The 24,062-nt window shown below is 43.5% G+C and overlaps 1 protein-coding gene across 1 annotated transcript; it reads left to right on the top strand.

Moving 5' to 3' along the window:
- ATOH1 (atonal bHLH transcription factor 1) lies at window positions 16,189-18,393 on the top strand. The gene has a single exon (XM_018049936.1). It carries the CDS (start codon window positions 16,342-16,344, stop codon window positions 17,398-17,400), a length of 1,059 nt encoding a protein of 352 aa, XP_017905425.1. The 5' UTR covers window positions 16,189-16,341; the 3' UTR covers window positions 17,401-18,393.

The raw sequence follows: 24,062 nt of genomic DNA, 5'->3' as shown, positions 1-24,062 counted from the left end.
AGGAATCTGAATGCAGAGATCAGCCACTCCCCACTGCTGGCAGGAATGCCAGGCTTTTCAGAAAATCACATTAGAAGTTCCAGCAGTAGATGGAACCCGGCCAGTACACACAATGGTGGGGAGCTGGGGGAAGCTTTGTAATTAAAGACTGAACTCTGAATACTTGCAAGCGGACTAAGAACCCTCCGCTGTTGTCAACAAGGGCTGATTTTTTTAACTGGACCTAGTAAGTCACGAATATGTGTGGGAAATAAAGGAAGTCAGTGGATTGCAGCCGTCAGGTTAAGAGTGAAGAAGATAGTCTGAATGGTACTTAGAGAGATCACAAGCTCCCTAGCATGAGAGCCTGGAAGTGACTACAGAGGAGCATCACTGGGTGTCCTTTCCAAGATGATATATAGGTAATTACACTGAAATTGACTGTCTAGGCAATTGCAGTTGGCTCTTGTCTTTTGTGTCAGTTCAGTTCTTCTCTATGGAATCTTTTCATGGTCTTTATAAAGTCCTGAATTTATGAAGAACTCTTCAAAGCTAACAGTTACCTGTTAGTATCTGAACCAGATGCTGATGATTACTATCAATATTCTAGAATGACCAAACCAAATAAGCAAGTAGATCTTTACTTAAATAAAATATATTTCAAACAAAATATATACAAATTACACCAGGAAGATGTAGTACCATCTTTGTCACAGCAGTCCCTAATGGACTTATAATCTCAAATTTCCCATCTTCACCACAACAAAGCCAAATTTCTGTAAGCTGAAAATCTGCATAGAGAACGTTATTTTTTTTTTTTTACTAGATCAAAATTTGGCTGCAACTAAACAATATTTTGAAGGAACTAGTAAAGTTAAACTCCTTGAAGACATTCTTTCCTTCAGTGGATGTACACTGAAAGCCATCCATCTTCTAGATACTATGATAAATGATAGACATCACACAGCAAAAGCATGGAGTTCACACTCCAGGATGAGAAAAAGATATCAAACCAATAATCTTACCAATGATTAATTCCCTGAAGAAAAGGATAAAATGAGCACGTATAACAAAGAAACCTGACCTAGTTGAGAAGGTTTACAGGAAGAAGTAAAAAGCTTTTGCTAAAGTAAGAACAATGAGAAGAAGTTTGGGGGATAGAGGTGGGGAAGATAGAACACATCAGGCAGAGAGACCAGCTAGCATCCTTCACTGCTTCATAGAAAGCAAAGTTCACCTGAGAACTAAAAGCCACTGTGACTGGTGTAATGAAGACAGGTCCAAGGAACTGCAGCTCTGAAAACAAAGGTAAGGAAGGTGAAAGGAGAGTCCTAGAGGTGGATACAAACCACCTATGCAGAGTTTTAAATGCCACACTAAGGAACTTGACCTTCAACCTAAGAGAATCCAGAAGCCGCTGCAGGTTTTAGCAAGAGTCAAGTAATACGTTTGTGTGCCTTGCTGTTGCTTTGTTGCACACATAGAGAGTGCTCAGTATATACTCATTGAATAAATTCCAGAAAGTTGTCTTCCCCACAAAGTATCCCAGAGAACTGGTACTATGTTTTCCTAAATTAAACTGCTTATCAGAATCGTGACTCAGAAACTTCCCTGTAAAGAGGCTTTCTGAAATTTATACTCAAATGGTGCCAAGAGTGTCATTATAACCACCTTATGAGCAAAATGCATCCAGGGATACTGTCTTTAAAACAGATACAAAAATTGTCTCAGTAACAGTCATACTGATGAAAATATTTTGGAAGAATCCATGAAAGTAAATGAAATGTTCATTACTGTTTACTTCTCTATTGGCGGGGGGGAAGCTCAATTTAGAATGAAAAGAGGTGATACAAGAGCCTTAGAAACATCGAGATGCCCTGACTTCCCTGCACACCAATAGCATAGTAGGTTGCTGTGTCTCCTCCTTCAACCCTGCCTTTACAGATACCTGGTGCCTCCAACAACTTCACATCTGGGAACTAGGGCAGGAATCAGTCTTCTCCTTGGCTTTCCCTGCAGCCTAAGTTATAGGCTTCCTCAGTTCTGCTAAATCAATGATCACTTGTCCATCTATTTCCATTTTGTAAAATCAGTTGACATCTTTCATTTGTTATTGTCTCTTGGCCATTTTCTTTGTCCCGTGGGTTTATATATTTTGTGTCCTTTTTCTGTTATATTAATGATGTTTGAGGGAGGTATCTGTGTGTTCAATCTGAAACAGTTAACTGGAACTTTTTTATTGTTCTAATTTGCATTTCCTGGTTGAATATGTTTTTCATCTTTACGGATCATTTTTACTACTCCTTCATGAACTACCTGCTCTTATCTTTTGGCTGTTTTTCTATCAGGAACTAGACATTTTCTTATCAAGTTTAGTAATTCCTTTTTATATTATGTCTATTAACTCACTGTGTGTAAAACTTGTTGCAAATACTTTTTCCAATTTATCATTTATTTTAACTTCTATGATTTTTTGTATGTGAAAAATGTTCCTTCAGTTTTTATGTACTATTGTTTGTGGAACTCTTTTATTATTAAAATTACTGTTAATTTAACATTTTAAATTATTTCATTAATTATTTCATCTTCCAGTGATTTTACGCATAGAATGCTTACTTAGCCTGATGTCAGTAAAACACTTACTTACATCGCTTTCTAGATATGTTTATAATTTCCCATTTTTATATTTAACTTTTAATTCATCTGCAATTTATCCTGTCACATAGGACAAGGGGAGATTTAAGGAATTAATTGAGAAATAGAGCACATATACATAAAACATACACATAGATTATGAATAACTTAACAAATCATTTAAAAACAAACACTCATCCTACCGCAATGTGAATTCTTGTCTAAAGATCTAACTTTGGGGAGAATCAAAACAAAAATAATTCATACTGGAAATGGTCTAGGAAGCATAACCTCAGATGGGTTTCTGGAAGTGGATCACTCCATGGCCAGATAGCAGCCAAGGGCGTATTGTTAGCAATGGGTGGGTTGCGGTGACCCCTGGCATGCTGTAGGGTCACTGTTGCTAACAGTCTCATCTGTGATGAACTGGAGCCAGATGCAGGAAGAAGAGGAGACACTGAGCTTGCGCAATATCTCTGCCATGTGAGAGAGATGGTAACGCTGATTGCAGTAAAAGGCTGCAGATATGTCAGTGAAGTACCACAGGAACACCACTGAAAGAAAACGGTGGGCTCAAGTCAGCCATCACCCCAGGACAAATGCAAAATCCAGAAAACTCTGATAGCCACACGTAATGCCAGGACAGGCTGAGAATTAGGCCCTATTATGAGAGTAGCCGAATTGCAGAGTATTGTTACTACACAGCCCTGGCAAGTTGGCTATGCTAAACTTGAGACCCCGAGAGAGAAGTAAGAAACTGAGGATGCAAAGCAGATATATGGAACCCTTTATGTTCTGCTGAACCATCTAGGTCTCCTCAAGTGATCCACTTTATTTTACTCAAGAATAGTCAACTCCCCTTGCCTGAGGACCATTCAGAGACCTCACATGAGTAAGATGACTCACCAGATAATACTTGCCTTCATCAAAATTGGCTCCATCTTCCATATAGTTTGTAGGTATAAAGCTAGGGTCAAGTCTCAGCATGGCCCACTTGGGGAAGTACTGTTCTTATTTTGGAAGCAAAGGAACTATACCAGAAGTTCTGCAATACTGAGGGGAATTCCCATAACTCAGGATTTTACATCCTAGAGGTCCAAATATTATGCTGATATGGATTTCTTAAACTTGGAAGAAACATTGACCTACAGTAAATAAGGTGGAAATGCCAGAACAGCTTCATCACAGTTTTAGGAAAGGGGGGGAAAGTCTTATAAAAGAGGGATACACTTGAATGGATTTAATGCTTAAGACCAGAGAATTCATTGGCTACTATGTTTCTAAGGAAAGCCAAAGAAGAAACTCTCTTCACTAAATCAAAAATGAATATGTTGACAACACAGTTCACAGGGAGATAAGTAAGACTACAATATTTATTGAGACTGTGAAATCTGGTTTAAGGCGGGTCTTTCCATGCTGGGACAAGGGTGGAGGTTGACTAGGGCTAAGGAAGGGTCATGATGTAATAATTTAGAGTGAATAAAGAAAAATGAGAGTTTCGAGGTGAGGAGCTCAGTCTTAGGGTGCACACTGTCAGTTGATGCTTCCTATTGAAGCTATGAGGCTATGAACCTGGTGGGTCCTGCAGGAAGCTCCTGGAATAAGCAACAAAGTCAATTTGTTTGTTTGTTTTAAACAAAAAGGAAGTGCTAATGTGGGGACAGTATCATTGTTAAGAAAATGCAGTGAATCTGTCCTTTTCTAGCTGGGATAAACACTCAGGAAATCTGCCATGGAATAAGCTCATCGGGGTTGACAAAATGAGAGGGTTCCAGAAGAGCAGAGGCCAGATGGTGCCACTTAACCATCAGTGTCAAGGTGGGTGTAATTCCTACACCAGGAAGTTAAGCCAGAATGAAAATCGGGGACCCTGACCCCCAGGGATCTGTGGCAATAGCTGACAGACCACAGTGTTTCCAGGGACACAATAGAGGTATAGTGCGCTTGGATGAACAGTGGTCCCTCCCAAGGTGTCCACATCCTAGTTTCCAGGAACCTGTGAATATATTACCTCACATGGCAAAAGGGACTTGCAATGTGATTGAACTAAGAATCTCAGGATGGGGAGATTATGCTGGAGTATCTGGGTGTGCCCAGATTAATAACAATGTTCTTTGAGGTGAAGGAGGCAGGAGTCAGACTCAAATAAGGGGATGTGGCAACAGGAGCAGAGGTCAGAGAGGAAGAGGTTTAAAGATGCTATAATGCCAGCTCTGAAGGCCAAGTGAAAGGCTCTGAAAGTGCACTCCCTCCAACATCCTGAATCAGAAAAATGCCACACATGGGATGGAATCATGGAGTTTGAGTATCACTCTCAGAGGTGTGCACCACCAGCTGGAAGAGCAGCTGTCTCCACCATGTCCCTATTTCATCGGTCACTCTGACACCTACAAAAATCAGATGAATCACAGCAGATGATAATAGACTACTGTGAACCTAACTGAGGGGGAGCCCCGTCTCAGCCGCCTGGCAACTGTTGCACTTATTATGCAGCTATTGATCGGGAGGGTTTAGCAGGAAGGGTGATAAGCAGCAGTTCACACTCACCTGGAATGAATAATAGTACATTCGGGGTTTTTTTTGTTTTTTTTTTTTACCTAAGTAAGTGGCTTTATTTTTTTAAATACAAATTAATTTATTATAATTGGAGGCCAATTACATTACAATATTGTATTGGTTTTGCCATACATCAACATGAATCCGCCATGGGTATACACGTGTTCTCCCTCCTGAACCCCACTCCCACCTCCCTCCCTGTACCATCCCTCTGGGTCATCCCAGTGCACCAGCCCCAAGCATCCTGTATCATGCATCAAACCTGGACTGGCAATTCGTTTCTTATATTATATTATACATGTTTCAATGCCATTCTCCCAAATCATCCCACCCTCGCCCTCTCCCACAGAGTCCAAAAGACTGTTCTATACATCTGTGTCTCTTTTGCTATCTCGCATACAGAGTTATCATTACCATCTTTCTAAATTCCATATATATGTGTTAGTATAATGTATTGGTGTTTTTCTTTCTGGCTTACTTCACTCTGTATAATAGGCTCCAGTTTCATCCACTTCATTAGAATTGATTCACATGTATTCTTTTTAATGGCTGAGTAATACTCCATTGTGTATATGTACCCACAGCTTTCTTATCCATTCATCTGCTGATGGACATCTAGGTTGCTTCCATGTCCTGGCTATTATAAACAGTGCTGAGATGAACATTGGGGTACACGTGTCTCTTTCAATTCTGGTTTCCTCTGTGTGTATGCCCCGTAGTGGGATTGCTGGGTCATAGGCAGTTCTATTTCCAGTTTTTTAAGGAATCTCCACATTGTAGGGTCATGTTAACATTCTCATGATAAAAGGACTTGGTTTACCTGGAACTTCTGCAGAAACTCATGGTGGTCTGTTCTACTGATGACATCACTTTAACTGGACCTGGGGAGCAGGAAGTAGCTTTATAAGAAATACCCTTGTGAGGTACATTACAAAGATCCAAGATCCTGCCAAAGTGGTGAAGTTTTAGAATTTCAGAACTATGCGACCTACTATTAATAAGACACACCCAAAGGAACAGGCATAATGCCTGGAAGTCCTTTTTTGATTTTGGATTCTCCAAATGAGCACACATCATACAGCTCTGACTTATTTATCAGTTGACAACTGACTCAGAAGCAACTAATTCTGAGCAGAGCTTACAGCAGATCTAAGTTGTGGAACAAACCTTGTCCATGACATCATGTGATCCAGCAGATCCTATGGTGCTGGAGCTATTTGTGGAACATAAGTTTGCATGTAGGGTCTTTTGTAAGCCCCAGTAGAAGAGTCACAGACAGACTTCTAAGGGCTTGGAACAAGATTATGCCATCTGAAGCACAGAACTGGCCACCATTCCAAACAGATCTTGGATGCTACTGGCCTCTAGCAGAGACTGAACTCTTAATGGAGGAATATTAAGTGCTGTGCAACTGAGGCTGTTCACTTTGATCTGGATATCTCATTAATTACAAGTTCGACAGGGGGAGAGGGGAGGGGAAAATATCCATCCATCATATCATGGAAATAGCAATTCTGGATCAGACCCAGTAAGTTCAAGAGAGCATAAGTAAGTTACATGAACAGGTGTCCCAGACTCTTTTATTACTCCATTTCATCAATGTCTCACCTCTAATGAGGTAACAGAAAAGGAACAGCTAACAAAGAAGGAAGAACTGAGCCCTGGTTCGTGGATAGGGTGACTCATTATGTCTGCAAGCCAAAAATAGGCGGCTGTTGCAATAAGACAGTGTTGAGAGGAAGTCCTGAGCATTTCACTTTCAGTGAAGAAAAAAATTGGCTTAAGATGTGTGCATCCTCAGTTGAGTCCAGTTCTTTGCAACACCATTGACTGTAGCCCTCCAGGCTCCTCTGCCCTTGGGATTTCTCAGGCAAGAATATTGAAGTGGGTTGCCATTTCCTTCTTCAGGGGATCTTCCCAACCCAGGGATCCAACATGCATCTCCTACGTGGCAGGAGGATTCTTCTCCACCAAGCCACCTGAGAAGCCCTCTTAAAAGATACTGAAGCTTGCATTTTTCTCCCTTGAATCATTTCCTCTGAATAAGCAAGGTGTTCATATGCCATAGGACACTCAAACAGCCATATGAGAAGATCCACATGGCAAGAAACTTGGGCCTACTGCCAACAGCCAGAACTAACTCTGCAGCCTTGTGAAGGGACCATCTAGGAAGTTGCCCTTCCAGTCCCAGTCAAGCCTTCAGATACTAAAACTTGAGCTGACATTTTCAGTAAAACCTCTTGAGAAATCTTGAGCCAGAACCACCCAACTCAGCAGCTCCAGAATCTCTTACCCACAGAAACTGTGATGTAGTAAGTGTTTGTTGTTTAAACCACTAAGGTGAGGTTGGGGGTGGATATGGAGTGATAGATAACTGATAAGGATACTATAAAATTGTGAAGGAGTTTACAGTTCCTGGTGGTCAATGAAACTTAAGCAAACCTAGGAACTGTAACAAATGTAACTGCGAACAGCTCTAGCAAGACTTTAGTGTAATAGTAGACCCTAAGTCACCTTGCTTTCATCTCCTTGCTGAAAGATGAATGGTAATTCCAGAGGTGAGAAGAGAATTCTTAGAGAGGAAGCATTTAGGCTAGGCTTTGAAACTTAGCTTGCCTTCTAGAAAGTAGGACTAGATAATAGGTGTCTGGATTAGCATGTTTGTGGTGACAGGAATTACAAGTTCTGAGAACTATAAACTAGCTGAATAGAGTACAGGAAATCTTCTAGAAAAATAATTCGCAAAGTGGGACAACCCTTGGGGTGCTTATTTTAAATACAAGTCCTCGGTTCCTTTCAAAAAGTGGATTTGGCAGATTTAGTAGGGGCCCAGGAATCTACCTTATTAATGAATATCCCAAGTGATTTTTATGTACATAGATGATCCTTGAAATAAACACAAGAAGCTGTGCAAAAGGAATAATGAAATCTCAGTCTAGAAACATAGGTTAGGACCAGATAACTGAGAATTAAAAGCTGGACTCTGTGGTTGATATATTATAGACAGTGAGATGTCACTGAACTAATAGAACTTTATTATGAAAATTCTCATGTTCAAGTAATGGTCTACTGAATTATTATATCACCCATATTAGTGATTATCAAGATTTTTGTACATGTGCTTCATTATTCCTTTTTTATACTGTTGATCTTGTTCATAAAGTACTTCAAAGCAAATCATAGGCATGTTATTTTACACATATATATATATATATGTAAGTGTGACTCTGAAGGTATGGACAGCTTTTTAGATACCACATTGCCTTTATCATACACAGAAAAAACTAACAATAACTCACTGGTATCACATAATACTGCATTTATATTCATATTTCATCAAGTGTCTTTAAAATGATCCTTTTACTGTTGAATCTGAATCCAAACAAGGTCCACACATTGCTTTTGGTGCTATATCTTGAGACCATCTTAATCAAGAACAGTCCTCACCTCTCTCCTTCTTTCTTCATGTCACAGACTTGGGGAAACTGAACATTTCTTCTATAGAATGTCACACGAAGTGGGTTTGTTGTCTCTTTGCATTTTTTGTGGTGGCCTTTAAACTTAATATGGTGTGCTATGCTGTGCTAAGTCACTTCAATTGTGTCTAACTCTTTCTGACCCTATGGACTGTAGCCCCCAGACTCCTCTTATCCATGGGATTCTCCAGGCAAGAACACCACAGTGAGTTGACAGGCCCTTCTCCAGGGGATCTTCCTGACCCAGGGATTGAACCAGTGTATCCTGTGGATCCTGCATTGCAAGTGGACTCTTCACCACTGAGCCACCGTGGAAACCCAATATGATATCCCCCATATTATAAACTCAGATTCACTTCTATTTTTTTTTTAAGGATACTTCATAGAAGTCTGAGCACTTCATCAGTTCAATTTAGTTAGTCACTCAGTCATGTCCAACTCTTTGCGACCCCATGGACTGCAGCACACCAGGACTCCCTGTCCATCACCAGCTCCCGGAGCCTGCTAAAACTCATGTCCATTGAGTCGATGATGTCATCCAACCATCTCATCCTCTGTTATCCCCTTCTCCTCCTGCCTGAAATCTTTCCCAGGATCAGGGTCTTTTCCAATGAGTCAGTTCTTCACATCAGGTTGCCAAATTATTGGAATTTCAGCTTCAGCATAAATCCTTGCAAATAATATTCAGGACTGATTTCCTTTAGGATGGACTGGTTGGATCTCCTTGCTGTCCAAGGGACTCTCAAAAGTCTTTTCCAACACCACAGTTCAAAAGCATCAATTGTTCAGCACTCAGCTTTCTTTATGGTCCAACTCTCACATCCATACATACTACTGGAAAAACCATAGCTTTGACTAGATGGACCTTTGCTGGCAAAGTAACGTCTCTGCTTTCTAATATGCTGTCTAGGTTGGTCATAACTTTTCTTCCAAGGAGCAAGTATCTTTTAATTTCATGGATGCAGTCACCATCTGCAGTAATTTTGAAGCCCCCCAAAATAAAGTCTGTCACTGTTTCCATTGTTTCCCCATCTATTTCCCATGAAGTGATGGGACCGGATGCCATGATCTTAGTTTTCTGAATGTTGAGTTTTAAGCCATCTTTTTCACTCTTCTCTTTCACTTTCATCAAGAGGCTCATTAGTTCTTCTTTGTCATCTGCATATCTGAGGTTATTGATATTTCTCCTAGCAATCTTCATTCCACTTGTGCTTCATCCAGCCCAGAGCTTCTCATGATGTACTCTGCATAGAAGTTAAATAACCAAGGTGACAATATACAGCCTTGACGTACTCCTTTCCTGATTTGGAACCAGTCTGTTGTTCCATGTCCAGTTCTAACTGTTGCTTCCTGACCTGCATACAGATTTCTTGGGAGGCAGATCAGGTGGTCTGGTATTCCCATCTCTTGAAGAATTTTCCAGTTTGTTGTGATCCACACCGTCAAAGGCTTTAGCATAGTCAGTAAAGCAGAAGTAGATGTTTTTCTGAAATTCTCTTGCTTTTTTGACGATCCAATGGATGTTAGCAATTTGGTCTCTGGTTCCTCTGCCTTTCTAAAACCAGCCTGAACATCTGGAAGTTCACAGTTCATGTACTGTTGAAGCCTGGCTTGGAGAATTTTGAGCATTACTTTACTAGCATGTGAGATGAGTGCAACTATGCGGTATTTCGAGAACATTCTTTGGCATTGCCTTTCTTTGGGATTGGAATGAAAACTGACCTTTTCTAGTCCTGCAGCCACTGCTGAGTTTTCCAAATTTGCTGGCATATTGAGTGCAGCACTTTCACAGCATCATCTTTTAGGATTTGAAATAGCTCAATTGGAATTCCTTCACCTCCACTAGCTTTGTTTGTAATAATGTTTCCTAAGGCCCACTTGACTTTGCATTCTGGCATATCTGGCTCTAGGTGAGTGATCACACCATTGTGATTATCTGGGTCGTGAAGATCTTTTTTGTATAGTTCTTCTGTGTATTCTTGCCACCTCTTCTTAATATCTTCTGCTTCTGTTAGATCCATATCATTTATGTCTTTTATTGTGCCCATCTTTGCATGAAATGTTCCCTTGGTATCTCTAATTTTCTTGAAGAGATCTCTAGTCTTTCCCATTCTATTGTTTTCCTCTATTTCTTTGCACTGATCACTGAGGAAGGCTTTCTTATCTCTCCTTTCTATTCTTTGGAATTCTGCATTCAGATGCTTATATCTTTCCTTTTCTCCTTTGTATTTCACTTCTCTTCTTTTCACAGCTATTTGTAAGGCCTCCTCAGACAGCCATTTTGCCTTTTTGCATTACTTTTCCTTGGGAATGGTCTTGATCCCTGCTGCCTGTACAAGGTCAGGAACCTCCTTCCATAGTTGTTCAGGCACTCTGTCTATCAGATCTAATCCCTTGAATCTATTTGTCACTTCCACTGTATAATCATAAGGGATTTGATTTAGATCATACCTGAATGGTCTGGTGGTTTTCCCTACTTCTTCAATTTAAGTCTGAATTTGGCAATAAGGAGTTCACGATCTGAGCCACAGTCAGCTCCCCGTCTTGTCTTTGCTGACTGTATAGAGCTTGTCTACCTTTAGCTGCAAAGAATATAATCAATTATATTAATTATATGAGTACTTCATAATACATGAAAAGTCAGGAAGCACATAATATCATGCGCTACTCTGAAAGATGCTATGATTGATGAACAGGTTTCAGTGGTGACAGACTGATACATCTATTGTCAAATTCCCCCAACAAACCTTGGTCTAATTGTTTCATGCATTGCTATCGATTACTTAAATAAAAATTTTCATTAGGGGTTGTGAAATGATGAATTTTCTAACTCTTTTATTTCTTCTATCCTTATTAGATGGAATTAGTTTGAAAAAAAATTTTCCTCATGAACTAAGGCAATACTATCTGATTACTCTGAAATGCCATTCACATAGGAATGATAGGATATACTTAATTCTTCCTCATAATTGCTATAAACAATGGTGAAAACAAAACTTTTGGGGGCTATGGGAATTCCTTTGGTTGCTTGCTTGATTTTTCTTTTTTTTTTTTTGTTTTTTTAATGTTTGTAACCTGATCACAACACTGCCTAGGAGAATTTGTAAAGATTTAAAATTTTTACTTTAAATAACCTGTAGAAGAATACATTTCAAGTTAATATTCAATTTGGGGCACATCTTGAGATATATTTTTTGACTTTTTATTAATTGAATAGTCATTAAAACTTGAGAATTCATAAGCCCATTGAATACATACTCTACTGTAGCTGGGCAGAACAACATTTCACTTAAAGTTTCAGCAATAACTACAGGCCCCGGCACTTGTATAATGCTTGGCTAGACATGAACTGGTAACTCTAGACACGCAAAGAACAAATTAAATTTGCCTATTTGTTGTGTTTACTTTTTATTCAGGAGAATGTCAAACTTATAGAAAAGTTGAAAGCGTAATGCAAGGAACCCTTTTAACTAAACTATTTGAGAATAAGCTGAATATTTTAGTGAGTAGTCCCTGAAAAGGAGAATGTTCTCTTCTCTTATATAACTACAATAAAGCCATCAAAATCAGGAAATTAACATTGCTACCATCCCTGAAATTAGTTCATTTTCCCAAGAACCCTGGTCTGTTTAGTGGGCAATTTATTTGGAAAGTAAAATTTGATAGCTAGATATGCTCATTCCCTGATCCCAAGCCCTGAGAATGAAAAGAACTAGGGAATATATATATATATATATATATATGAATGCACATACACTCCACATTTATGTCTATTCTATTCCTGTATCATCTATTTATACACACTGAAAACCATAAATTCAAAGCAAAATCTCCAATTCAAATTCAACACTACAGCATTGTCCATTTCCATATTTGTAATTCCCTTCTCTGACAGTGAGAAACCTTACTCCTATTTTACTCAAATGCTTACTTTTTTTTAATTAGTCCTTCTGTATTTAGCTAATCAGGCTTCCCAGGTGGCTCCGTGGCAAAGAACCCACTTGCCAATGCAGGAGCTGAAGGAGACTTGGGTTTGATCCCTAGGCGGGGAAGATCCCCTGGCGGAGGAAATGACAACCCACTCCAGTATTCTTGCCTGGAGAATCAAATGGACAGAGAAGCCTCGTGGGCTACAATCCATGGGGTTGCAGAGTTGGACATGACTGAGCAGGCACACATACGTAACTAATCCAGTTGTCCAGCACAGAAAACCCCTCCTCTTTCTGCTTAAACTGCCATAGGCAATACTGAGCTGCTTCTGCCACTCACTATCCAGCCCATACACACACTTACATGACCACAGGAAAAACCATAGCCTTGACTAGACGGACCTTAGTCGGCAAAGTAATGTCTCCGCTTTTGAATATACTATCTAGGTTGGTCATAACTTTTCTTCTAAGGAGTAAGTGTCTTTTAATTTCATGGCTGCAATCACCATCTGCAGTGATTTTGGAGCCCAAAAACATTAAGTCTGACACTGTTTCCACTGTTTCCCCATCTATTCCCATGAAGTGATGGGACCAGATGCCATGATCTTCGTTTTCTGAATGTTGAGTTTTAAGCCAACTTTTTCACTCTCCTCTTTCACTTTCATCAAGAGGCTTTTTAGCTCCTCTTTACTTTCTGCCATAAGGGTGGTGTCATCTGCATATCTGAGGTTATTGATATTTCTCCCAGCAATCTTGATTCCAGCCTGTGTTCCTTCCAGTCCAGCATTTCTCATGATGTACTCTGCATAGAAGTTAAATAAGCAGGGTGACAATATACAGCCTTGACGTACTCCTTTTCCTATTTGGAACCAGTCTGTTGTTCCATGTCCAGTTCTAACTGTTGCTTCCTGACCTGCATACAGATTTCTCAAGAGGCAGGTTAGGTGGTCTGGTATTCCCATCTCTTTCAGAATTTTCCACAGTTTATTGTGATCCACACAGTCAAAGGCTTTGCCATAGTCAACAAAGCAGAAATAGATGTTTTTCTGGAACTCTCTTGCTTTTTCCATGATCCGGCAGATGTTGGCAATTTGACCTCTGGTTCCTCTGCCTTTTCTAAAAAGAAATATATTCAAAAGCAGAGACATTACTTTGCCGACTAAGGTCCGTTTAGTCAAGGCTATGGTTTTTCCTGTGGTCATGTATGGATGTGAGAGTTGGACTGTGAAGAAGGCTGAGCACCGAAGAATTGATGCTTTTGAACTGTGGTGTTGGAGAAGACTCTTGAGAGTCCCTTGGACTGCAAGGAGATCCAACCAGTCCATTCTGAAGGAAATCAACCCTGGGATTTCTTTGGAAGGAATGATGCTAAAGCTGAAGCTCCAGTACTTTGGTCACCTCATGCGAAGAGTTGATTCATTGGAAAAGACTCTGATGCTGGGAGGGATTGGGGGCAGGAGGAGAAGGGGACGACCGAGGATGAGATGGCTGGATGGCATCACTGACTCGATGGACGTGAGTCTGAGTGAACTCCTCCGGGAGATGGTTATGGACAGGGAGGCCTGGTGTGCTGTGATTCATGGGGTCGCAAAGAGTCGGACACGACTGAGCGACTGAACTGAACTGAACTGAACTGAACTGAACTGAACTGAACAGACACTTACATTAGGTAGTGTTTGACATCCCAAGACTGAAAGCCTCTGCAGAGGTATCCAGTTCATGAAACTCAGGCTCCAATCCCATGCTCTGGGCCTCATGCTCCCACCTCCAACTCAGACGTCTAGCCTCCTCTGCCTACCTGATGGAAAAGAAGGAAAGCAAGTGTGGGAGGTGAGGGAGAGAAGTGAAGAAAAAGAGCTTCCTCTTCATTCTCAGAGCAAAAGAAATGTATTTCACCATAAACTACACTCTGTCTCTCTCTCTTTCTCTCTCTATCTCCATGAAGCTACAGAAGATAGATGATAGATCAGTCGATCTATGTATCCATCCATCATTCTAAATCTAGTCTAGTCCCGGAGATTCTTCTGTCCAGGGAGTTCTATAGGCAGGTTAGATCAAGTCCCCGTGAATACTAGCGAGAACAACTTTCAGTCATTTCTCGGCACTGCAAAACCATGTTCCAAGGACCGTTGTCTGCCGGCATTTCTCTTTAGCATCTTTTCCAGAGGACGAAACTCCTTTACAGAGGACAGCCACCGCTAAAGTGGAAAACAGCACTAGCACGAGCTGGCTGCGTCCCACTCGCTTGAGGAAGGTAAGGTGCAGAAGAGAGTGGAGCAGGGTTGGGCGCCAGCATGGGCATGCCCGGGGCCAGGGCGTTTCTGATTGGCTTTTTGGCATGATTACCCCCCAGCTGCAGGCGCGGAGGGAGGGTGATATTCACCTGGGAGACAGCCTCCGAGCTTCCCCCAGGACCTCCCGGGTTTCAGCGTTCCGCCAGGCGGCGGCCGCGGCTGGGGTTGGGCGTTGGAGAGAGCACACCCTAAGTGATCTGGGGTGCAGTGACTTCGGCTGTGGTTTCTGGGTGTTTGCCAGAGAAGCCTCGCGCCGTATTAAACTTGGGGCTCCTGAGTCAGGTCAGATCACTCCGGGCTTCTTTACCGTGAGGGTGTTCCGAATTGCCCGGAACGCAAGACCGGGTTCTTTCGCCACCCCTCTCCCCTTGTTCCGCATTTAGTATGAAGTCCTACTGTGGGTGTGGAAACAACACAATATCCCTTCCTTAAAACTACTCTGAGGAGAGTTTTCTGCAGATTACCATCCTATCTGGCCTCAGGGCGCTGGGAAAGGAGAACAGAGAGGATTTGGGGTGGGAGTGGGGATTTGGAGTTTGGTACATTCTATAACTGTACCAGAGCTTTACTTTCCATTAAGAAAGAGACTACATAACGTCTATCTGGAGCGAGAGGTGAAAAATGAAAAACATATTCGGAGACAATACTAAAAAAATTCCAACATTGATTTCAAATGGTGGACGTCATTTAGCAATTACATAGTGCAATATTTATACATAGATACATGTATGTATTACATGCATAGATATGCATGTATACATATGCCATAGTCTATATGAGAGATTTTAAACGTGTGGGCACAAACTGCGAACTGCGATCCCAGCGTGAAGAAGCAAAGGGCAAACGAACTTTTCTCTACGCGAGAGCCCTCCTTGCCCCAGGCGCGTCTAGCTTCGTCCGGGGACGCTCAGCCGCCCGGTGGCTGCGCACTTCTGACCCGAGTCTGCTCGGGCTCCAGCCAAGAGTCCGCTCCGCAAACGCTCACGCACCCCAGCCCCTGGCGGGGTGACACAACACTGGAGTCAAATTACAGCCCGCAATTAACATATGAATCTACGAACTTAACAGAGAAGGGGGGAAAAAAACAAAAACCTGGAGCCGCCGCCCAAGCGCTTCACTAGCAGGAACTTTTCTCCCGATGTAAAAACTCTTTGATTGGCTGCTCGCACGCGCCTGCCCGCGCCCTCCATTGGCTGAGCAGACACGCGACCGGCGCGAGGAGGGGGCTGGGAGAGGAGCGGGGGGAGACACACTGGCGCGTGCCGCTTTTTAAAGGGGCGCAGCGCCTTCAGCAACCAGAGAAGCTTGGTTGCACGCGACCTGGTGTGTGATCTCCGAGTGGGTGGGGGAGGGTCGAGGAGGAAAAAAACAAAAAAACTAAGACATTAGAGTAGAGACCCGGGAAGGGATTTTTGGTTGAGCTTGTTTGCCAGTGCCTCCTCCGACCCTGAGCCTCCGAGCCTCTACAGTGCAATGTCCCGCCTGCTGCATGCAGAAGAGTGGGCTGAGGGGAAGGAGTTGGGGGACCACCATCGTCATCCCCAGCCTCACCACCTCCCGCAGCCGCCGCCACCCCAGCCTCCTGCGACCCTGCAGGCGAGAGAGCATCCGGTCTACCCGGCGGAGCTGTCCCTCCTGGACAGCACCGACCCACGCGCCTGGCTGGCTCCCACTTTGCAGGGCATCTGCACGGCACGCGCCGCCCAGTACTTGCTCCATTCCCCAGAGCTGGGTGCCTCCGAGGCCGCCGCGCCCCGGGACGAGGCGGACGCCCGAGGGGAGCTGGTGAGAAGGAGCGGCGGCAGTGGCAGCAGCAAGAGCCCGGGACCGGTAAAAGTGCGGGAACAGCTGTGCAAGCTGAAAGGCGGGGTGGTGGTAGACGAGCTGGGCTGCAGCCGCCAGCGCGCCCCTTCCAGCAAACAGGTGAACGGGGTGCAGAAGCAAAGGCGGCTGGCGGCCAACGCCAGGGAGCGACGCAGGATGCACGGGCTGAATCACGCCTTCGACCAGCTTCGCAATGTTATCCCGTCCTTCAATAACGACAAGAAGCTGTCCAAGTACGAGACCCTGCAGATGGCCCAGATCTACATCAACGCCTTGTCCGAGCTGCTTCAAACCCCCAGCAGCGGAGACCAGCCGCCGCCGCCACCAGCATCTTGCAAGAGCGACCACCACCACCTTCGCGCCGCTGCCCCCTATGAAGCAGGCGCGGGCACCGCGACTGCAGCGGGGACGCCGCCAGCCTCGGGAGGGGCTCAGCGACCGACCCCTCCCGGCAGCTGCCGGACTCGCTTTTCGGCCCCGGCCTCCGCTGGTGGTTACTCGGTGCAGCTGGAAGCTCTGCACTTCTCGACTTTCGAGGACAGCGCCCTGACGGCGATGATGGCGCAAAAGAACTTGTCGCCTTCGCTGCCTGGGGGCATCCTGCAGCCAGTGCAGGAGGAAAGTAGCAAAACTTCCCCCCGATCCCACAGAAGCGACGGGGAGTTTTCCCCCCATTCCCATTACAGTGACTCGGATGAGGCGAGTTAGGAAGGTGTCCAAAACCTGGAAAACTGAGACAGAAACAAAATCACCCTTTTCCAGTGCGCGGAGAGCCCCGCGGTAAAAGATCCCCGCACCCTTTTAATTTTTGCTAAGTGATGGTCGTTGTTTAGCAACGACTTGGCTTCAGATGGCAGCTACATTTGATGGTTTGCAAAAGCCACCGCTGTCCCAAACTTCCTATCGTCCATATTGTTCGGTGAATGCTTGCTGTTAAAAGTTGTGTTCTGTTCTCCCACATTCTGCTCCTCCTGTAGATAGATAAGGTTTAATTATATGTACTCATACATAGCAACATTATTCTAGTTCTCTGCTGCCAATACGCTGCTAAAACATCGAATCTACTTCTCTGTCGCTGGTTTGTGTTTAATTTATTTTATGCCCTGGGCATCCATCCTTGTGTGTTGCGCGCACTCGCGTGTGGCAGAGTGAGTATTCCGAAGTTGTCTCCCAAAATTCATTGTGAAACGCAAAGTTAATGCTTCCAAGGTGAATAAGTTTTGACTGTGGAATTGTTGGAAAACAATGAACTTTGGGGTTTATATATTGCATAAGCATACCCAGTATATATATCGGACCGCGAGAACCTTGGCGTCTTTTCGGAAACTTGGCGCACGCACTTTATCAGCCGCCACTACTGCGGCTCTGGGACAAACTCAACTGCCAATTGCAGACCAGTTTTGTTTTTGTTTTTGTTTTTTTAAATACGGCCACTTATGATCCTTATGCTCTTTACAAATGTTTGTTTTTAAAAAATAAATAACCTACATCCAGTAGTGTCAAAAGCATTTGGTCAATTTTATTTTGCGTTAATATCAGAAGACGTATTTATTATTGAGTGTTTGCTACCATTTCTACTTATCTTGATTCATTTTTTTACGTTTTTCTACTCGAGATCATTTTATTTTAATTTAGCAAAGCCAACTGCCATTGTTTTATGTATTCCTTTTGCAAAATGATAAAAATAAATGTGAAAATAACTTTTACTTGTCAGTTACTTATTTCATTCTAATATAAGCATAAAAACAGTTTAAAATGACCTTGAATGTTTGAACTGTCTTCTATTAAATGCACGTTTATGTGAACCACGAGTTTTGAAGAAAAATTCCGTTATAAACCTTGTAGCATCAAGTAGTACCAAAAATCCAATACAGAAAAGCGATTGGGTCAATAATTAGATAGTGAGATAAAACCTTTCCAAAATTTTCAATACAATTTTGCCTCTAGAATCTTCCCAGGATATTTCCGTGCTCCTTAATCCCATCCCAAAAACCTCTGCAAGGAGTCTGAGGTCTCCTAGGATCTAGCCAGTAGAGAACTTTACCAGGATCAGCTATTTCACTTCTTAAAAACTTTAGCCAAGTTGAAAGCTTTCCCCTATGCCCCGAAGTTCAAATACACAACACAAGCTTTCTCTCCTTCCTCCCTCCTGCTCTCTCATTCTCTCTTCTTTGTGGGAGGCGGGGGCAGGCTAGGGGGGAGTGGGGAAGCCACTGAGAGGAAAAGAGAACAATGGAAAAGAACTTGACGGGAAAGGGGTATTGGGGCCCATTGATTCAAAAAATAGAAACCTGCAGTCATCCTAGGAAATGGTTGTGCTACACTTTTTTGTTTCCAAACTATTCTACTTCTTCCAGTGAAGATGATATTTACTTTAATCTTGTCCTTCTAAATTAATGCCTATGTTGATAATGTTTAACTACATTTTTTAGTCAGTGGCAGAAACAGCGCACTCACTCTCATCTCACCATTCTCAGGAAAAAATATATCCTGGGTCTCAGGATCATAGATTTAGAAAAAGCTAATAGGAAGTATGTGTGTAGAAAGCAGACTTTTTAAAATGTTCTTGGCAAATGTCGAGAGTAAAACTATTTATTAAAGACTGGGTGAATTTCCACTGGCTAAACTCCGCTGGATTGGAGAGGTTGATTTTAAGCCAAATCCTTTGTATTCTGTGTCTACATTGAGATAAATTGTGACAACAGGGAAGCGGGCTGGAGGAAGGGGAAAAGTGAGAGAAGGCTAGTTTAATTGCTCCTGAATTCTATTCTTCCCGCCAGCACCTTGAAAAAAGGAGAGCACCACAAACTGGGTTTGCAGAAAAAGGAATGCGGGCGAGGGAACGAAGTTCTGGTCTTGAGTAGGGAATCGAGGAACAAACCATTAACTGACCACCTAGGGATCCATGGCTTTCGCCTGAAGCTGACGACCAAGGGAAGCCAAAGACTCGCCAGCTCTCAGAGAAAGTGGTGGCTCGTGACAGTTTCCAGAGGCAGAAACAATGCACCTGACCCTTCGATAACCTTTTGCACCCAATGAGTTTGCTGTACTCCCTGATACACATCAGGAATCTTCGGACTGTTGAATAAATCAAGCGATTGCTTCTAACACATTTCCATTTCGTTCTCACTCAGCAGACTCAACAGGCATAGACAGCCGGCAAACTTGCAGGATGAATATACACCTGTTTTTATAGTTATTTGGCTTGGTTTGTTTGCACGCAGGTGTGGATGGAGAGAGAAGAGGACCTAGAATTGTTTTATCCGTTATGAATCAGTAGGGGAAGGACAAGACCAAGAAAAAATAAAGCTGCGGGGTTTTTTCTCAAAGAAAACAGTCTGTATTTCATTATCCACAGCTATTTATGCTTCTTTTGTGTTAACCAGAGTTAAAAGACTCTTAAAAGTTATTTCTTTTCTTCTTATAGACTCCTAGAAATTTCAATGGAAATGACGCCAGGAACATCTTCTTCCACATCGTTTATAAATGAGGAAACTACTGTCCCTGACTTGTCCCAAAATTACATAGCTAGATAATGTCAATATTCAGAACTGGAGCTTTCTACTCCCATCCACTATGTCAATGTGCCCACAGACTTTCTCTGAGAAAATAGATGGATAGGCACTACAGCTATGTAAATGCTCAGGGATCCCCACCTACTGCCCCTTGTACCACAATGATAGTCAGATATTTATACTTTTTAAATGTTAGTGGCATTATATACGAAGTGGAGAAAATGCCAGCTTCATTCAGTGGAGTCACTTTCCATTTCTTCTCTCAAGAATAGCCATGCAGAATATCAGATTGGAAACTCTATATCACACTGATTGAAAAGTGAGGATGAATTCTTTTGACCCATCAAGAGATGCATAAAAAAGCCAAATTACTTTGCAATAAATTAAGCGCTCAAAGTTAAAACGAGGACTTCAACCTCTTTTCTTTCCTTCATTCTATTTCTTTCTTTTAACGCTGGCATTTCGTTGAAAGAGATGTCCAATCACATTTCCATTTTAAGGTTCTGCTATGGAGTTTGCATAACAAACGTTTGGCAGCTCGCTCTCTTACACTCCATTAACAAGCTGTAACATATAGCTGCAGGTTGCTATAATCTCATTAATATTTTGGAAACTTGAATATTGAGTATTTCTGAGTGCTCATTCCCCATATGCCAGACCACTCCTGCCATGCTGACTGGTTCCTTTCTCTCCATTATTAGCAATTAGCTTCTACCTTCCAAAGTCAGATCCAAGTATCCAAGATACTAGCAAAGGAATCAACTATGTGTGCAAGTTAGACATGCTTAATATCACCCAAACAAACAAAGAGGCAGCATTTCTTAAAGAAATGAAGATAGATAATCGGGTCAGTCTTTTGCGACGCTGCCCGTGCTTTCTAGAGTTTTATATGCTTTAAACAGCTTACTTTGTATTTTATCTTACGTTCTGTCTTCCACCCCACCACCACCACTTTTATTTGTGGAGTACTTAGGCTCACCACACTTTGTGAAACTTATTTGATTTCACAGAAAGCTGAAGAAGTTTCTTTTTGGCAACCGGCAAGTTTAAACACGACTCCACGGTACTTTGCTAACTAGGGGTCCAGCCTGACCAGAAAAAATGTGGGGTAGTTAATTTTCTTAATCTTAACTAAAGCAGGAGCAATGCTTTCCTTAGGCCTTTCTATTGATTTTAGAGATTTAAACCTGAATCAAATAAGCGGTCTTTCATTAAAAGGATATCTTATAATTACTTCTCTCCTCTGTTCATTTGAAAGTTCAAGAAAGACATGATCAACTTCCTCTTGGCAGTTCCAGAGCCCACTTGGAGATGGAAACGAAAAGCAGCAAACCCATTTGGCAATGGCAATCTAGATTTGTCAACTGCAATCTGGAAAAACCAGCAAGTCCTGGTGAGAGTTAAACACGACCTCTCATAGTTGAACCGATTGCAGTTGGTGTTGGGTGAAGGGGTGAGAGATGGGAGGTAGGGTAGCTATAATAAAGGTGAAGTTTTTCCTCTGTTTTTTTGACATTGCTCTCACCAGCCACCCTCACCCCAGGCGGAGCAGAATCCCCGAGAGAATCTCAGACCACGGAGGTCCCTCCTCTTCTGCTAGGCCACGAACCAGAAAAGGCCAACGGAGCGGAGAATGGGTTAAATCCTGGGACGCAGGGGAGAGTCAGGGGAGGAGAGAAGTCTGGGGGGAGATAAAGAAAAGGACAGGAACCAAGAAGCGTGGGGGTGGTTTGCCGTAATGTGAGTGTTTCTTAATTAGAGAACGGCTGACAATAGAGGGGCTGGCAGAGGCTCCTGGCCGCGGTGCCGAGCGTCTGGAGCGGAGCACGCGCTGTCAGCTGGTGAGCGCACTCTCCTTTCAGGCAGCTCCCCGGGGAGCAGCGCGGCCACATTTAACACCATCATCACCCCTCCCCGGCCTCCTCCACCCCGGCCTCCTCCGCGTCCACAGCCTTCCTCGGCCCCCCGCCGGCAGAACTCACAGAAGCGAGCGTCTCTCGCCGCCTCCCGCGCCAGGCCCGGGCCCCTCTCCTCCCCCAGCTTCGCAGCGGGAGCCGCCACTGCCCACTGCACCTCCCGGCAACCGGCCGGGCGAGAAAAGAGGCCGCGGGAAGGGAAAGCCAAGCAATGCCAAGGGGAGGGGAAGCTGGGGGGCGGCGGCGGCGGGCGAGCTGCGGGGTCGTCCGCGAAGAGCCGGGCCGGGGACTGGGGCATCCGAAGCGGTGAAGCGGCGCCGCGCCGAGGGCCTCGCAGACGCGCTCCGCAACTGCCCGGCCCGGGCTTGCAGGGGAAGATGCGTTCCCCATTTCTAATCAAAAATACAGTTCTTCAGGCGCTCCCTTATGCTTAAAACATCCTCTATTCAGTGGATATACGGATGCTGTTACAGTTCTTAGAGTTCAAGCTCTGATTGGAAAGAGCGCGGCTACTGTCTCTCACAACCCAAGGCCCAGACGCAAATCTATGATTCCCTTTCTTTCAGCGCCTTCAGAAAGACAGAACTAAGCACGGTGATACCAAGATTTGAGGCCTCTCCCATTTCCTGTTTCAGTCCCGCTTCCAAAACCAAGAGAGAAATAGAAGAGGTTTTGGCTGCCTAATCTGCAGGAGGTCAGGCCTGTGAGGCAAGTTAATGCTGCTCTCCAGGAAAACCAGAAAATTCCTCCAAAGACATGAAAAACAAGTGCTCTCCAATACAAGCTTTTGGTTTTGTTTTTAGCTTTAACACTTCTGTTAAAAGTGTTAGTCGTTCAGTCCTGTCCAACTCCTTGCGACCCCACAAACTGTAGTCCAGCCGGCTCCTCTATGCATGGAATTCACCAGGCAAGAACCCTAGAGTGTGTTGCCCTGCCCTTCTCCGGGGTATCTTTCTGATCCCGGGATGGAACCTGGGTCTCCCACATTGCAGGCAGGTTCTTTACCATCTGAGCCACCAGGGAAGCCCCACTGAGAGTTAAGTGATCTAATAAAGGAAATACTCTTCTGATGCGGGGTTCACCAGGCCCACCTACTGTCAGGATGAGGCTGGAAGGTGTGAGCTAGGTCTTAGGCAGCAGATGTAGTCCTTCTTCAGAGCCACTGAAGTGAAGAAGTGAAGTGAAGTCGCTCAGTTGTGTCTGACTCTTTGCCACCCCACGGACTGTAGCCTACCAGGCTTCTCAGTCCATGGGATTTTCCAGGCAAGAGTACTGGAGTGGGTTGCCATTTCTTCTTCCAGGGGATCTTCCCAACCCAGGGATCGAACCCGGGTCTCCCGCATTAGAGGCAGATGCTTTACCCACTGAGCCACCAGGGAAGCCCTTGTCTCTTTCAGAGGCCTTTCCTCACAATCCTTGTTGCCTTCCTGCCCCTACAAACACTTGGCCTTGGAATGTTGGTGGGGGAAGGACTAGGATTGGGAGGGGTCCTTAACCTGGGGGTAAGGTTAAATGCCACAAAACTAAGAGAGATCTGAAAACATAGGGCTTCCTGTTGACCAGGAAGGTAGAAGTTCAGTTCTTTTCACTTTTGGTAACAACAACCTAGCAAAAATATACAGGATTTCTTTTCTTAAAATTTCTTATAACCCAAAAGACATTGATTTGGTAGGTCAAAGAATAACTCCAGGAAGCTTCTACAGTATTCCCAGCTGAATCTGATCCAAATGGAGGCAAGGACCGCACCATGAAAAGCATCAACCTACAGGAGTCTATGGTAGACTTCTTACTGACATTGTCTATGGAAATGGACAGAAAAGGACACTGTCTATAGTAACCCCCTTTTGCCTTCTTTTTTATAACACTCATTTTTCCAAGAAGAGAGGAGAAGACAGCTTAGATTCTTAAAGCCCATGAACCTGACTTCGTTGTTGCTTTT

Source organism: Capra hircus, chromosome 6 (assembly GCF_001704415.2).
Source record: "Capra hircus breed San Clemente chromosome 6, ASM170441v1, whole genome shotgun sequence".
NCBI lineage: Eukaryota > Metazoa > Chordata > Mammalia > Artiodactyla > Bovidae > Capra > Capra hircus.
The sequence above is the reverse complement of the archived record's forward strand: the minus strand, read 5'-3'. Positions and strand labels throughout refer to the sequence as shown.